At 41.0% G+C, this 16,288-nt stretch overlaps 1 protein-coding gene across 3 annotated transcripts in view; it reads left to right on the top strand.

The window, feature by feature from the left end:
* Positions 1-254: 254 nt before the first annotated feature.
* Positions 255-16,288, top strand: part of LOC112229630 (metal regulatory transcription factor 1) — a 22,966-nt gene continuing 6,932 nt past the window's right edge. For 2 of the 3 annotated variants that reach the window (XM_024395574.2, XM_024395572.2), the window contains exons 1-7: positions 256-437; positions 2,800-3,311; positions 9,914-10,152; positions 10,553-10,684; positions 10,783-10,862; positions 12,817-12,950; positions 14,796-14,870. In XM_024395574.2, coding sequence (XP_024251342.1) covers positions 2,844-3,311; positions 9,914-10,152; positions 10,553-10,684; positions 10,783-10,862; positions 12,817-12,950; positions 14,796-14,870 — 1,128 coding nt within the window. In that variant the 5' untranslated portion in view covers positions 256-437; positions 2,800-2,843. Of the gene's footprint in view, positions 438-2,799; positions 3,312-9,913; positions 10,153-10,552; positions 10,685-10,782; positions 10,863-12,816; positions 12,951-14,795; positions 14,871-16,288 lie in introns of all 3 variants that reach the window. The other variant, XM_024395573.2, reaches the window with a different exon arrangement.

The following is a 16,288-nucleotide window of genomic DNA, read 5'->3' as shown; positions in this document are numbered from 1 at the left end:
AGATCTCAACCCAATTGAACACTTACGGGAGATTATGGAGCGTTGCCTGAGACAGGGGTTTCCATTAACAAAACATCAAGTTATGGATTTGCTCGTGGAAGAATGGTGCCGCAACCGTCCAATAGAGTTCCAAGCACTTGTAGAATCTATGCCAGGGTGCCTGCCTTGAAGCTGTTCTGGCTCGTGGTGGCTCATGTTGGTGTTTCCTTTCTTTTGGCAGTTACCTAGTAGTTTATTTCACGGTTGAGTGAGTTAATTCTGGGCGGAAAGAGGAAGCTGGATAAGTAGGCTGCTAGGGTAACTACGATGTTGCAACAGTGTAACAACGGAGGAATTGCTGATTGAGTCCGGGTAAACAAAGCAGAAGACATTTTATAAATACTTGGATGACCTTGTAGTTGTTCTTGACTGCATTTACGTGGTGAACTTTCAAAATGGTGAGTAGTTTGGAATTGTTATTGAAACATGGCAACATTTATGTGTTGCGCCTGCTGGGTGAGTGCTAGTAACGTTAGCAACAAGTAAAATAGTTTTGATGATAGCTAGAGCTCCCCGAGGAATGTCAAGAACGTCGTTGACTTTGTATTAGGCTACTGTTGTTTCAAACTGTTTAACTAAAAGTACGTTTAACCAATAGTATGTTTCTCATTTTTATGTGAAAAAATAATATGTGTATGTATTTCTCATGATTGGTTACTGTTACTTGATTGGTTACTGTTACCAGTGGCGGTCGGTGCTGTTTAAGATGAGGGAGGACGATTTTTACTTTTCATGAGCATGGCCTTATTTCTATTACAGCACATTGGATGACTGTCATTCATATTCCGTTCACCCAGTTCAGTGTAACATCGATAGGTTTAGGCTACTACACGATTCTCTAATTTTTCCTATACCCATCATGGCTACAACCTAGCCTATGAATGAACGTTTACAAGGTAGGTGCACACAGGTGGAGAGAATTATGAGGAGACTGACAGTGACGAATGTACAGACAGTGACACATTCAATAACACCTTGCACACTCTTGCCTGCATCTAGCAATCTAGGGTGTAAACATTAGTCCAACAGTTGCAAACAATAGTTTTTTTTATTGGACAAATTCAGGTATGTTTATCCCTGATCCATTTGCTTCCGTTTAAGAAAGGTTTTTCAACAAAATCGACTGAATGAATCACACGTATTCACGGTTCACTTTCATAGCAGGCACATTGTATTCCTTCTCGCATCTATGCACTCCCCTCCTCTCACCTTTCCCCTTCGCTTTTGGACTTCAATGCACAACACAACAGCCTACATAGTCACCATATTAGCTAAGGTAATGTCATAGTCAACATAGCTAATAGAACTAACGCGTTATTAAACCTTCTATAATCATGCAGTAGTCATTAAGCAGTTTAACACTTTTTAAAATAATCTTTATTTGAACCTTTATTTAACTAGGCAAGTCGGTTAAGAACATGTTATTTTTTACAATGACGGCCTACCCCAGCCAAACCCAGACAACACTGAGCCAATTGTGCGCCACCCATTCATGGCCGGTTGTGATACAACCTGGAATCGAACCAGGGTGTCTGTAGGGACGCCTCTAGCACTGAGATGCAGTGACTTAGACCTCTGCGTCACTCGGGAGCCAACACAACACTTACACCGGCAGGCCCCGGTGGCAATAAATTAAGAAAACCAAAAGCATACTGTAGCAGGCTCAAGAGTGTAGGGTTTCCACGTCACCAAGTTCAATAACCAAACACGTACAGGGAGCACAACAAGAATGCAAATGGGGAATTTATTAGGGATATTTGCACACGGTGGTAAAAGGGGGGGATCCAGTAACAAGTTCACAACGGGTAATTGTACATGAGAATTCTCCCGCTTCTCACACTCCATAACACGCGTTTCCCTCTCAGCCCTCTCCCTCTTTGTGCAGCCCGCTTCTTCTTTTATCCCCAAGCTCTCAATGGCTTAATGATCCACCGGCTTGCCTCCTTGGGACAAGAAGTCCATATAAGGCTCGGGGGTGGAGTCAGCGGGCTGCAAGATATCTTCCTTCAATCACCACTCCCCTCACCTCTCCCTGCCATCTGCCACAATACCTTGACTTGGAAGAGTTCCAATGTTGTGTTGGCTAGTCACAGCCAGCATAGCAAACATAGCATCACTCTGTTTGAGCAGGCTGTTTGAGTAGGTTACACTAGCTAGCTGCATTTGCTAGCAGTAAAACTGAAAGTGAAAAAATATTATGAAATCTTTCTTGCTTCTCCTTCATTTTGGAATAAATTCATTTGTTCAAAACTGTTCAACTATTGTCTTTCTCTCTTTTTGAGTCAACTACTCACCACATGTTATGCACTGCAGTGCTAGCTGTAGTTTATGCTTTCAGTACTAGAATAATTCTCTGATCCTTTGAGTGGATAACATGGCAGTTCATGCTGCAAGAGCTCTGATATGTTGGAGAACGTCCTCTGGAAGTTGTCATAATTACTGTCTATGTGTATGGAAGGGGGTGAGAACCATGAGCCTCCTAGGTTTTGTATTGAAGTCAGTGTACCCAGAGGAGGACAGAAGCTTGCTGTCCTCCAGCTACACCATGGTGCTACCCTACAGAGTGCTGTTGAGGCTACTGTAGACCTTTTTTTCAAAACAGTGTGTTTAAAACTGTTATTTGGTGATGTGAATATATTTAGTATAGTTTTATCTGAAAAGGATAACTTTTTGAATGTTTTACAATTTGTATTTTTATTAAATTAAGTGAGAGCCTCAACTGATTGATACATTTTCTCCCCTCTTCCTCTCTCCTTTCAGTGGCAAACCAGTTAGTGTGTGTGTGTGCACATTTGTTACCATGCATGAGGATGAATGTCCATTCCAATGAGACCATGCTCTTTGAGGAAGAGGTGGACAAGACAAGTCGGGAGGTTGAAGCGGACAATGTGTCCACGAAGATGGTTACTGTCAACTGGGACCAATGGGACAGGTTACTGCTGCCCTCTCCACTGGACTCTGGTGTGCACAGTCTGGACACAGTGTACGACAGAACCACCGTGATGATTGAGCAAGACCCTGTGGGTTCTACAACTGACAATAAAGAGGAAGAAGAGGACCTGATGATGTATCTAGACGAGGGATTTGAGACTGAGGACCGTGGAGGTCTGGAAGACCACTGGGAGGCCATGTCACAGGGGTACATCCACCACACCATCTCCCAGGACCAGATCCAGTTCACCATCAACCCTGGTTCCACACCCATGCCCCGGCACATCCAGGGGGCCACCATCACACTACACTCTGAGTGCCCAGATACCCACCACAGCGAGGTAAGCCTTTATATCCAAAGACCTGAAGACTTGTGTTAGCTCCTTGAGCTAATGCCAAGGCAACCCGTTTCAACCATAGTTGGTCACATAAGACAGTTAAAATAAAATAAATGTATGGGGTAGATCAGCTTTAATATTGTAGATATTGTAGAACCCAGCCCCTATTGAATACACAGTGGGTTATTGGTTATGTTGCACTTCCTAAGGCTTCCACTAGATGTCAACCGTCTTTAGAAACTTGTTTGAGGATTCTACTGTGAAGTGGCACCGAATGAGAGAGGAATGAGTCAGAGGTCTGCCAGCAGTCACGAGCTGGTCACGCGCATTTCACATGAGAGGTAGCTGCGTTCCTTTGCTTTTCTGAAGACAAAGGAATTCTCCGGTTGGAATATTATGGAAGTTTTATGTTAAAAACATCCTAAAGATTGATTCCATATATCGTTTGACATGTTTCTATGGACCGTAACGGAACTTTTTGACATTTCGTCTGCAACTAGGGAACGCGCTTCATGACTTTGGATTTGTTTACCAAACGTGCTAACAAAAGTAGCTCTTTGGACAAAAATTATGGACATTATCAAACAAATCAAACATTAAAAGGGGAACTGGAATTCCTGGGAGTGCATTCTGATGAAGATCATCAAAGGTAAGTGAATATTTATAATGCTATTTATGACTAATTTTGACCACCCAATATGGCGGATATCTTTTTGGCTGCTTTGTTGTCTGAAAGCTGTACTCAGATTATTGCATGGTTTGCTTTTTCCGTAAAGCTTTTTTGAAATCTGACACAGCGGTTGCATTAAGGAGAAGTGTATCTATATTTCCATGTCTAACAATTGTATTTTCATAGACATTTATAATGTGTATTTCTGTAAAATGATGTGGCTCTGCAATATCACTGGATGTTTTTGGAACTAGTGAACATAACGCACCAATGTATACTGATATTTTTTTATATAAATATGCACTTTATCTAACAAAACATACATGTATTGTGTAACATGAAGTCCTATGAGTGTCATCTGATGAAGATCATCAAAGGTTAGTGATTCATTTTATCTCTTTGTGCTTTTTGTGACTCCTCTCTTTGGCTGGAAAAATGGCTGTGTTTTTCTGCGGCTTGGCTTTGACCTAACATAATTGTTTGTGGTGCTTTTGCTGTAAAGCCTATTTGAAATCGGACACTTTGGTGGGATTTACAACAAGATTACCTTTTAAAATGGTATAAGATACATGTATGTTTGAGGAATTTTAATTGTGAGATTTCTGTTTGAATTTGGTGCTCTGCACTTTCACTGGCTGTTGTCATATCAATCCCGTTAACGGGATTGCAGCCCTCAGAATTTTTTACCAAAAAAAGGTCAAACAAATCTAAATATATTTTAGATTTATCAAAGTAGCCACCCTTTGCCTTGATGACAGCTTTGCACGCTCTTGGCATTCTCTCAACCAGCTTCACCTGGAATGTTTTTTCAACAGTCTTGAAGGAGTTCCCACATATGCTGAGCACTTGTTGGCCAGGTCATCCGATGCAGCACTCCATCTCTCTCCTTGGTCAAATAGCCCTTACAAAGCCTGGAGGTGTGATGGGTCATTGTCCTGTTGAAAAACAAATGATAGTACCACTAGGCGTGAACCAGATGGGATGGCGTATTGCTGCAGAATGCTGGGGTGACCATGCTGGTTAAGTGTGCCTTGAATTCTAAATAAATTACAGACAGTGTCACCAGCAAAGCACCAACACGCCATCACACCTTCTCCTCCATGCTTCATGGTGGGAGCCACAAATGCAGAGATCATCCGTTCACCTACTCTGCGTCTCACAAAAACCTGGCGGTTGGAACCAAAAATCTGAAATTTGAACTCATCAGACCCAAGGACAGATTTCCACCAGTCTATTGTCCATTGCTCGTGTTTCTTGGCCCAAGCAAGCCTCTTCTTATTATTGGTGTCCTTTAGTTGTTGTGTCTTTGCAACATTTCGACCAAGAAGGACTGATTCACATCTATCACTCCAGTGTTAAAGCTAAATTGTAATTATTTTGCCTCTATGGTCTATTTATTGCCTTACCTCTCTACTCTTCTACATTTGCAAACACTGTACATGTATTTTTTCTATTGTGATATTGACTGTACGTTTGTTTGTAACTCTGTTGTTTTTGTCACACTGCTTTGCTTTATCTTGGCCAGGTCGCAGTTATAAATGAGAACTTGTTCTCAACTGGCCTACCTGGTTAAATCAAATTCACACGGTCTCTTCTGAACAGTTGATTTTGAGATGTGTCTGTTACTTGAACTCTGTGAAGCCTTTATTTGGGCTGCAATTTTTGAGGCTGGTAACTCGAATGAACTAATCTTCTTCAGCAGAGGTAACTCTGGGTCTTCTTTTCCTGTGGCGATCCTCATGAGAGCCAGTTTCATCAGAGCATGAAGAAAACGTTCAAAGTTCTTGAAATGTTCCGTATTGACTGACCTTCATGTCTTAAAATAATGATGGACTGTCATTTCTCTTTGTTTATTTGAGCTGTTCTTGCCATAATATGGACTTGATCTTTTACATAACATTAACATAACATTTTATCATAACATAGTGTCTATTAATTGTCCAAATGCACGGCCACTTTCCCGCTCTATATTGCTGTAGAATTTTCACAAATGCGTTAGCATAAGTAATTCCCAAACATTCTAAGAATTTATGAAAATGTGAAAATGACCATATCTAAGTGCTTGATTAATGTTTAAAAGGTGTCATATTCTTCCTGTGGAGAATATGTACAGATTTTAATATGATTTCAAGTTGCTAAAATGCTGTTAGTTCCACTTTAATGGTGCTGTATTAGTGGACCGATATAGCATCCTGTAGCGCTGGAAAAAATATTTTTTCAGCACCCCCCTTGAAAATACAATTAAAAAATATTTGCAGCACTTACAAACTACATACTTCCAGCGGCTATGCCTGCGACCAAAAACAAGCTACATATGGGCAGTACCAAAACAAGTGATATAATGATTCTGTCTTTTTGCAGCAAAATCTGCAGAGCTGGGATGGTTGTATCCCCCATATACAGTGCATTGGGAAAGTATTCAGACCCCTTGACTTTTTCCACATTTGTTACTTTACAACCTTATTCTAAAATGTATTAAATAAATTTTTTCCTCATCAATCTATACACAATACCCCATAATGACAAAGAAATAACAGGTTTTTAGAAAGTTTAACACATTTTTTTTTTTAAATACCTTATTTACGTAAGTATTCAGACCCTTTGCTACGAGACTCGAAATTGAGCTCAGTTGCATCCTGTTTCCAATGATCATCCTTGAGATGTTTCTATAACTTGATTGGAGTCCACCTATGGTCAATTAAATTCATTGGACATATAAGGTCCCACAGTTGACAGTGCATGTCAGAGCAAAAACCAAGCCATGAGGTCGAAGAAATTTTCCGTAGAGCTCCGAAACAGGATTGTGTCGAGGCACAGATCTGGGGAACTGTACCAACAAATTGCTGCAGCATTGAAGGGTCCCAAGAACAGTGGCATCATTCTTAAATGGAAGAAGTTTGGAACCATCAACACTCTTCCTAGAACTGGCTGCCCAGCCAAACTGAGCAATCGGGGCGAAGGGCCTTGGTCAGAGGATGACCAAGAACCCGATGGTCACTCTGACAAGAGTTCCTCTGCAGAGATGGGAGAACCTTCCAGAAGGACAACCATCTTTGCAGCACTCCACCAATCAGGCCTTTATGGTAGAGTGGCCAGATGGAAGCCACTTCTCAGTAAAAGGCACATGACAGCCCGCTTGGAGTTTGCCAAAAGGCACCTAAAGACTCTCAGACCACGAGAAACAAGATTATCTGGTCTGATGAAACTAAGATTGAACTCTTTGGAATCAATGCGTAGTGTCGCGTTTGGAGGACACCTGGCACCATTCCTACGGTGAAGCATGGTGGTGGCAGCATCATGCTGTTGGGATGTTTTTCAGCAGCAGGGATACTAGTCAGGATCAAGGGAAAGATGACGGAGAAAAGTACAGAGATCCTTGATAAATACCTGCTCCAGAGTACTCAGGATCTCAGACTAGGGCAAAGGTTCACCTTCCAACAGGACAACGACACTAAGCACACAGCCAAGACAATGCAGGAGTGGCTTGGGGACAAGTCTCTCAATGTCCTTGAGTGGCCCAGCCAGAGCCCGGAGTTGAACACAATCGAACATCTCTGGAGAGACCTGAAAATAGCTGTGCAGCGATGCTCCCCATCCAACCTGACAGAGCTTGAGAGGATCTGCAGAGAAGAATGGGAGAAACTCCCCAAATACAGGTGTGCCAAGCTTCTTGCGTCATACCCAAGAAGACTCCAGGCTGTAATCGCTGCCTAAGGTGCTTCAACAAAGTACTGAGTACAGGGTCTGAATAAGTATGTAAATGTAATATTTCTGTGTTTTTATTTTATAAATTTGCAAAATGTTCTAAACAGTTTTTCCTTTGTCATTATAGGGTATTGTGCTTACACAAAATCTATTTGATCAATTTTAGAATAAGGCTGTAACGTAACAACATTTGGAAAAAGTCAAGGGTTCTGAATACTTTCCGAATGCACTGTATATAACATTATATTGGTTGCAAGAATGTTGTATTATAATTTTAATTGGAAAAAATTTACCCTTTTGAATCTGGTGTTTTGTGTATCAGTTCATAAACAATGTGCCATGGAATCGGTACATCGCAAATCTTTTCCTAACTCTTTTGCAATCTATATGGCACAGTTGTCATTTTTTTTATCCTTAAATGAAACTGGTATACTTTTTTTATTTATCACAATTGTCTTTAACCGATTTTGGTCTTTAATGCAGGGACGACAGACAAGTTCCTTACTTTCTCCCCTTTCTACTTGCCTCCTCCACTTTTGCGGTAATGCTGCAATCAGTTGGTTGTAATTTTGGATAGAGCAAAAATGTCCATATATTTTTGTTAATTGTTTGTGACATAATTCCACCAGTCCTATTTATGATATAATTTACAAGGATTATGCCATTTGTATAATTTTTCACAATTATATATATATATATATATATATATATATATTGAAATCAATTACTGTATTTGAGTTTAACCATAATATTTGTTGTAATTTTGTTCTGTGTCCGGAAAACACACTCCTGGTATTGTGGTTTTGAGGAGGAGAGGCGCCGTTGCTCATTCACATACACTGATTATACCAAACATTAGGAACACCTTCCTAATATTGAGTTGAACCCCCCCCCCCTTGATGTTCTTTGGTTGGTGGACCATTCTTGATACACACAGGAAACTGTTGAGTGTGAAAACCCCAGCAGCGTTGCAGTTCTTGACACAAACCGGTGTGCCTGGCACCTACTACCGTACTCTGTTCAAAGGCACTTACATTTTTTTGTCTTGCCTACTCACCCTCTGAATACCACAAATACACAATCAATGTCTCAAGGCTTAAAAATCATTCTTTAACCTGTCTCCTCCACTTAATTTACACTGATTTGAAGTGGATTTAACAAGTTATATCAATAAGGGAGCATAGCTTTCACCTGGATTCACCTGTTCAGTCTGTCATGGAAAGGGCAGGTGTTCTTAATGTCCCAGCCATTATGTCCTGAAGGATGTTGCAAGGCTATAGCTAGGCAGAGCCATTTGTAGTATTATTTTAAATTACACCATGTTGAGAGTGTAGGCATCAACCCTTAGGGCAAACATTACATCGGGTTGGTCAGGCTCACACATGTGATGTCATATGATGTGCATTCTCAATCTGTGAATAACTGACAGACCCTCTTTGGCATAATACATATACACTCCAAGAAAAGAGGGTTCCAAAAATGTTCTTTAACTGTCCTCATAGGACAACCCTTTTTGGTTCCCGTTAAAATTATTTTTTGGTTCCATATAGATAGAATTCTCTGTGCAAAAGGGTTCTTCATGGAACCCAAAAGGGTTCTGCCAGGAACAAAAAAGGGTTATTCAAAGTGTTCTCTTATGGGCACAGCCGAAGAACCATTTTAAGTTCTGAATAGAGTTTAGAACATGGAAGGGATTAAGATGTCATTAAGTCACATCATCACTGAGAAAATAGACCATGCTAGGTTAGCAGCAGCACCATATTCTGTGAAGATGACAAGCCAACTGTTATGATGAAGTCAGTGAGTGAGAGGAAGAGACAGGAGAGGGGATTGGTTTGGGGCGGTGAAATTGGGCCTTCCCGGGAGCTAGCTCTGAAGCTTCTGTTTTCCCTCATCAGCCTCTCCCATCCAGAACCAATGAGTCATTATCTCAAGTTCTCGGCAGATGTCGAGATGAGAGGAATATTTCACTGCTCTCTATGCTCTACAGCCTCTTGGTTCTCTTTCTGTGAAGCTAATTAGGTCTCATTCATACATGTGCACTTCAATCTTCTCATATAAACCAATACAGCTAATTAATTTCCAGACTTGATGTAATGCTTGTCAAGTGTTACGTACCGGTAATTGCCATGAACACTTCCTACATGTTAAGTGTATGTTTATGTATGTGGCGGTGTTCCATCTTTTCGACATAGGCAAAGAGTTGTTATATAAACTGTCTGTTCTGCAGGTGAAGCGTTACCAGTGTCTATACAAGGACTGTACTCGTACCTACAGCACAGCAGGGAACCTGCGGACCCACCAGAAGAGACACAGAGGAGAGTACACATTTGTCTGCAACCAGTTGGGCTGTGACAAGGCCTTCCTCACCTCCTACAGTCTGAAGATCCACATCCGCGTTCACACCAAGGAGAAACCCTTCGAATGTGATCAACAGGGCTGTGAGAAGGCCTACAACACACTGTATAGGTAAGGGTGAAGCATTTTCCAAAACCATTGAATAGGCAGAGCAGGTACTCCAATTTAGCTGTCTTGCCTCCCCACATATTTTCTTAATAGATTATTTCCAGGCCCACTGTCACCAAAATTGTCAACTGAATGCAATCGTAGTCAAACAATTGTAATCAAATCAAAATCCAATCAAAGGGGGTAGTCTTCCTGCCATGGATCAAGAGAAGTGTCACGTGATGATGTTTCAAAAGTTCGGCACTCTCCTGACCCCCTGACCTCAAAGTTAATGAACATATCCTAGTGGACTTTGGTATGCTGACCCCAAGTAAAGCCACAGCTCTGTGACTATCTGTTGGTGTGCTGAACTGCAAACATCAGCCGTGTCAGTTCCATCTGTTGTGATTGTGTTGATGTGCAGGCTAAAAGCCCATCAGAGACTGCACACAGGGAACACGTTTAACTGTGAGTCAGATGGATGCACCAAGTACTTCACCACCCTGAGTGACCTGAGGAAACACATCCGGACACACTCCAAGGAGAAGCCCTTTAGGTGAGCTCACACGTTTTCAGTGGGTTGAATGAACAAATGAATGCATGAACGAATGCATAAATGGGCACAAATCACCTAATTTTGTGTTTTCTCCCCAGGTGTGATAATCCTGGCTGTTACAAGACTTTCACCTCTAGTGACCATCTCCAAACACACTTCCTGGGACACACAGGTACAGGTGTGTATAACAGGAATTGTGGGGAGAGAGTGGGGATACATAGCTGTTGAAGGAATTTCATTCCTCTGTTTTAATTCCCAATTAAAATTAAACACTCTGTCAGTTCATAAGAATTTGTAAGACCCTTATTTTATAGGAATGGACAGAGCCCTGGTCTTAATATCAAGTAACAGCCTTTATTCAAGAGAGTACTGCCACAATACAGGTTACCACAGGTTATAAACTGAAAATGACGTCATTAGTTCTAACACTACCCCGTGCCATCTCCGTTCCAGTACCAAGGCTGTGTCTCAAGCCTTCCCACATCCGTCTCCCTACCAATTTAATATAATTTACGAGTCAAGGTTTTCTTGTGTAGATAAGCATTCTAGCTAGTCTGATTCATTTGTACCAGGGAACAGACCGTCATTGTTACTAAACTCTTGACCACATTCATACACATTATTTTCAGTACTGGGATCAGATAAGAAAATTCATACATATACAGTAACATTTAGTATTCTGATTAGTACATAATAGTATTCTGATTAGTACATCCTGATTGAAATGTATACATAATTAGTCATTATAGATAAAAATTCCCTTAACGATAGCATGCTCCTTCAGCTCAAACCCTGTTTATTTTGAAATAAGACTAGGAAGAGTTGAAAACTGTTTTTCCAAAGATTCAGATACAACAATACGTTGTAGCACTTCTCTTTCCTCCCGCTACACGCTTTATTGAGTATTCCAAATGGAATATGGCTTCCTCTACTGTGTGTGTGTGTTGAATACATCAGAGTTTATTTCAGCCCAGTAGATAGGCCTTAGAACCGCTCATCTCCCCAGATTCTTATTGGCCCATTTATTCTCCTAACGCCCTGTCAGTGAATCCTGGTGAGCCTATTTATCCACATCCAGCAGAGTGCTGAGATCACACACACATAAGAGGATGGCTTCAATGTAGCAGATACATGCTATGGTATGGAATGTAGAGTAGAGACACTATCCATTGACAACACTGACTGTGCATAATGACACACACACACACACACACACAAACAGTTCCAAAAGTCCAAACCCCATCAATCTGGGCGCTTCAGCTAGACTCAAGCAAACGCTCATGTATTTGTAGTAATTCAAAAACTATTTGAACCCAAGTCTGATTGCTGCTGCTGTTGTTGTGGTGAAGAACACAGCTATTAATACTGCTGCTTCCTCTGGGGCCCTGGCTCTCTCACTCTCTCTCACACACACACACGCACACATCAAATACACACACACACACACGCACACATCAAATACACACACGCACATCAAATATACACACGTCAGACACACACACATCAAATATACACACACATACATACTTGTTTCTTCTCATACTCCATTCTGACTATAACACTGTCTGTCATTTGTCTTTCTAGCCTGTTCCTCTGATACCAGAGAACCCAACAAACTCTTTCTCCCTCCGAGGAGCTATGAGTATCAGATGGGGTCTCTTTAGTTAACCATTGCATGTGATCTGTGAATGCATGGAGACATCTGTGAACTCACATTGATTTCAGAGGCTGAGGATACATAGTCAGCTGTTTGGTTGGCTTCCCACTGGAAGTTTCCATCTGTAAGATGCAGAACTGCTTGTCTGTGCGTGCTTGTTTCTCAGACAACGTTAGTGGCTTGAACCTCCTTGCCCTTTTCCCCAAAAACACAGGCCTCAAGGCACTAACAAGTCTACTTCACCATAGTCGTGTTACTAATGTTCCTTGTCATTATGCATGGAGTTGTATATTGCTGACAGTATTTCTATATCCTCTCACCTTCAACCATGAGGCTAAGAGTTGTGGATGCAAATTACCTTTCTATCTCCAAGCTGGGACTATTTCTCAAATTATGGGTCTGGAAGCAACAAGGTCGGCTGCTGTATAAGAGAGACCAATAAAAGTAATGTGTGTGTGTGTGTTATTTCTCCTAGGCGAGCCACCCCTCCTTCAGGTGGACACAGACGGTGATATCTCCCTAAGCTCCTCCAACAACCTTAGAGACAACATCAAAGGTCATGACCCTGGAGCGTCAGCTGACATCACTGACAGCCACTCTCTCTCAGAGGTGAGTCCTCCCACCATGTGACTGAAAATGTCACTTAATGATGTTTTAACAATGATACATTTCATCTGTTTCTGTCTCATAAAGTGGCTTGCGAAAGTATTCACCCCCCTTGGCATTTTTCCTATTTTGTTGCCTTACAACCTAGAATTCAAATAGATTTTTGGGGGGTTTGTATCATTTGATTTACACAACATGCCTACCACTTTGAAGATGCAACATATTTTTTCTTGTGAAACAAACAAGAAATAAGACACAAACTGAAAACTGGAGCGTGCTTAACTATTCAAAGTCAATACTTTGTAGAGCTACCTTTTGCAGCAATTACAGCTGCAAGTATCTTGGAGTATGTCTCTAGAAGCTTGGCACATCTAGCCACTGGGATTTTTCCCATTCTTCAAGGCAAAACTGCTTCAGCTCCTTCAAGTTGGATGGGTTCTGCTGGTGTACAGCAATCTTTAAGTCATACCACACATTCTCAATTGGATTGAGGTCTGGGCTTTGACTAGGACATTCCAAGGCATTTAAATGTTTCCCCTTAAACCACTCGAGTGTTGCTTTAGCAGTATGCTTAGGGTCATTGTCCTGCTGGAAAGTGAACCTCCGTCCCAGTCTCAAATCTCTGGAAGACTGAAATAGGTTTCCCTCAAGAATTTCCCTGTATTTAGCGCCATCCATCATTCCTTAAATTCTGACCAGTTTTCCAGTCCCTGCCGATGGAAAAACAACCACCACCGCATGATGCTGCAACCACCATGCTTCACTGTGGGGATGGCGTTCTCGGGGTGATGAGAGGTGTTGGGTTTGCGCCAGTGTTTTCCTTGATGGCCAAAAAGCTACATTTTAGTCTCATCTGACCAGAGTACCTTCTTCCATATGTTTGGGGAGTTTCCCACATGCCTTTTGGCGAACCACAAACATGTTTGCTTATTCTTTTCTTTAAGCAATGGCTTTTTTTTCTTGACACTCTTCTGTAAAGCACAGCTCTGTGGAGTGTACGGCTTGAAGTGGTCATATGGACAGATACTCCAATCTCCGCTGTGGGGCTTTGCATGTCCTTCAGGGTTATCTTTGGTTTCTTTGTTGCCTCTATGATTAATTCCCTCCTTGCCTGGTCCGTGAGTTTTGGTGGGCGGCCCTGTCTTGGCAGGTTTGTTTTGGTGCCATATTCTTTCCATTTTTTAATAATGGATTTATGTTCAAAGTTTTGGATATTTTTTTATAACCCAACCCTGATCTGTTCTCCACAACTTTGTCCCTGACCTGTTTGGAGAGCTCCTTGGTCTTCATAGTGCTCTTTGGTCTTCATGGTGCTGCTTGCTTGGTGGTGCACCTTGCTTAGTAGTGTTGCAGACTCTGGGACCTTACAGAACAAGTGTGTATATATACTGAGATCATGTGACAGATCATGTGACACTTAGATTGCACACAGGTGCAATCTATTTAACTAAGTATGTGACTTCTGAAGGTAATTGGTTGCACCAGATCTTATTTAGGGGCTTCATAGCAAAGGTGGTGAATACACTACTTTTCCAGGCTTTTTCAAATTTATTTTAATTTTAAACAAGTAATTTTTTTCATTTCACTTCACCAATTTGGACTATTTTGTGTATATCAATTACATGAAATCCAAATAAAAATCCATTTAAGTTACAGGTTGTAATGCAACAAAATAGGAAAACGCCAAGGGGGGTGAATGCTTTTACAAGGCACTGTATGTGTCATGTCTATTACTGATCCAATATCAATACATTAGCTCTATTTTTCTTCAGTTTAAATCTGTTCTCAACTTGCGGTTATCTCTAATCCCCTCTTATAATAAATCAATAATCATGTTTTGAAACACAGGATTTGAACCCTCGTTCCCCATGTCTCAGTGATATGAGCCTGATTTCCACTGATTCTCAGCTCAGAGAAAATAATGTAAGTCATTTTGTACCTCTTTCTTTCCACATGTTCAATATCACACACTGAGTCTGAATCAATATATCACCTTTCAATATGTCTTAAAGACATGTATACAGTTAGCACTATGCTATTGGCTATATAGTTATTAGAGACCACAGCCATGTCTCTGGGCTAACTATACATGTCAATGTTGTTCATAGTGTATGGTAATGTAAATATAATATGGTAACTAAGACATGTACTATACAGTGCCTTCGGAAAGTATTCAGACCCCTTGACTTTTCCCAGCCTTATTCTAAAATGGATGAAAAGATCAATAAAAAAATCTCCATAATGACTTACTGTGCAAGTCAAAAGTTTGGACACACCTACTTATTCCAGTGTTTTTATTTGTACCTTTTTTGTACATTGTAGAATAATAATGAAGACATCAAAACTATGAAATAACACTCATGTAGTAACCCCAAAAAGTGTTAATCAAATCAACATTTATTTTATATTTCAGATTCTTCAAACTAGCCACCATTTTCCTTGATGACAGATTTGCACACACTTGGCATTCTCTCATTTAGATTAATGAGGTAGTCACCTGGAATGCATTTCAATTAACATGTGGGCCTTGTTAAAAGTTAATTTGTGGAATTTCTTTCCTTCTTAATGTGTTTGAGCCAATCAGTTGTGTCGTGACATGGTAGAGGCGGTATACAGAAGATAGCCCTATTTGGTAAAAGGCCTAGTCCATATTATGGCAAGAACAGCTCAAATAAGCAAAGACATGAATGTCAGTCAATCTGGAAAATGTCAAAAACATTTATAGTTTCTTCAAGTGCAGTCGCAATAACCATCAAGAGCTATGATGAAACTGGCTCTCATGAGGACCGCCACAGGAACAGAAGATCCAGAGGATAAGTTCATTAGAGTTAACTGCACCTGAGATTACAGGTCAAATAAAAGTTCAAATAACAGACACCATCTCAACCTCAACTGTTCAGAGGAGACTGTGTGAATCAGGATTTCATGGTTGAATTGCTTTAAAGAAACCACTACTAAAGGACACCAATAAGAAGAAGAATAGACTTGCTTGGGCCTAGAAACAAGAGCAATGGACATTAGACTGGTGGAAATCTGTCCTTTGGTCTGATGAATCCAAATCTGAGATTTTTGGTTACAACTGCATGTCTTTGTGAGATGCAGAGTAGGTGAACGGATGATCTCTGCATGTGTGGTTCCCACCGTGAAGCATGGAGGAGGTGGTGTGATGGTGTGCGGGTGCTTTGCATGGTGATATTGTCTGTGATTTATTTAAAATTCAAGTCACACTTAACCAGCATGGCATTCTGCAGTGATATGCCAACCCATCTAGTTTGTGCTTAGTGGGACTATCACTTGTTTTTCAACAGGACAGTGACTCATCACACCTCCAGGCTGTGTTA

The sequence above is a fragment of the Oncorhynchus tshawytscha genome, linkage group LG31 (assembly GCF_018296145.1).
Source record: "Oncorhynchus tshawytscha isolate Ot180627B linkage group LG31, Otsh_v2.0, whole genome shotgun sequence".
Classification (NCBI taxonomy): Eukaryota; Metazoa; Chordata; class Actinopteri; order Salmoniformes; family Salmonidae; genus Oncorhynchus; species Oncorhynchus tshawytscha.
This window is presented reverse-complemented; position numbering and strand designations above follow the sequence as displayed.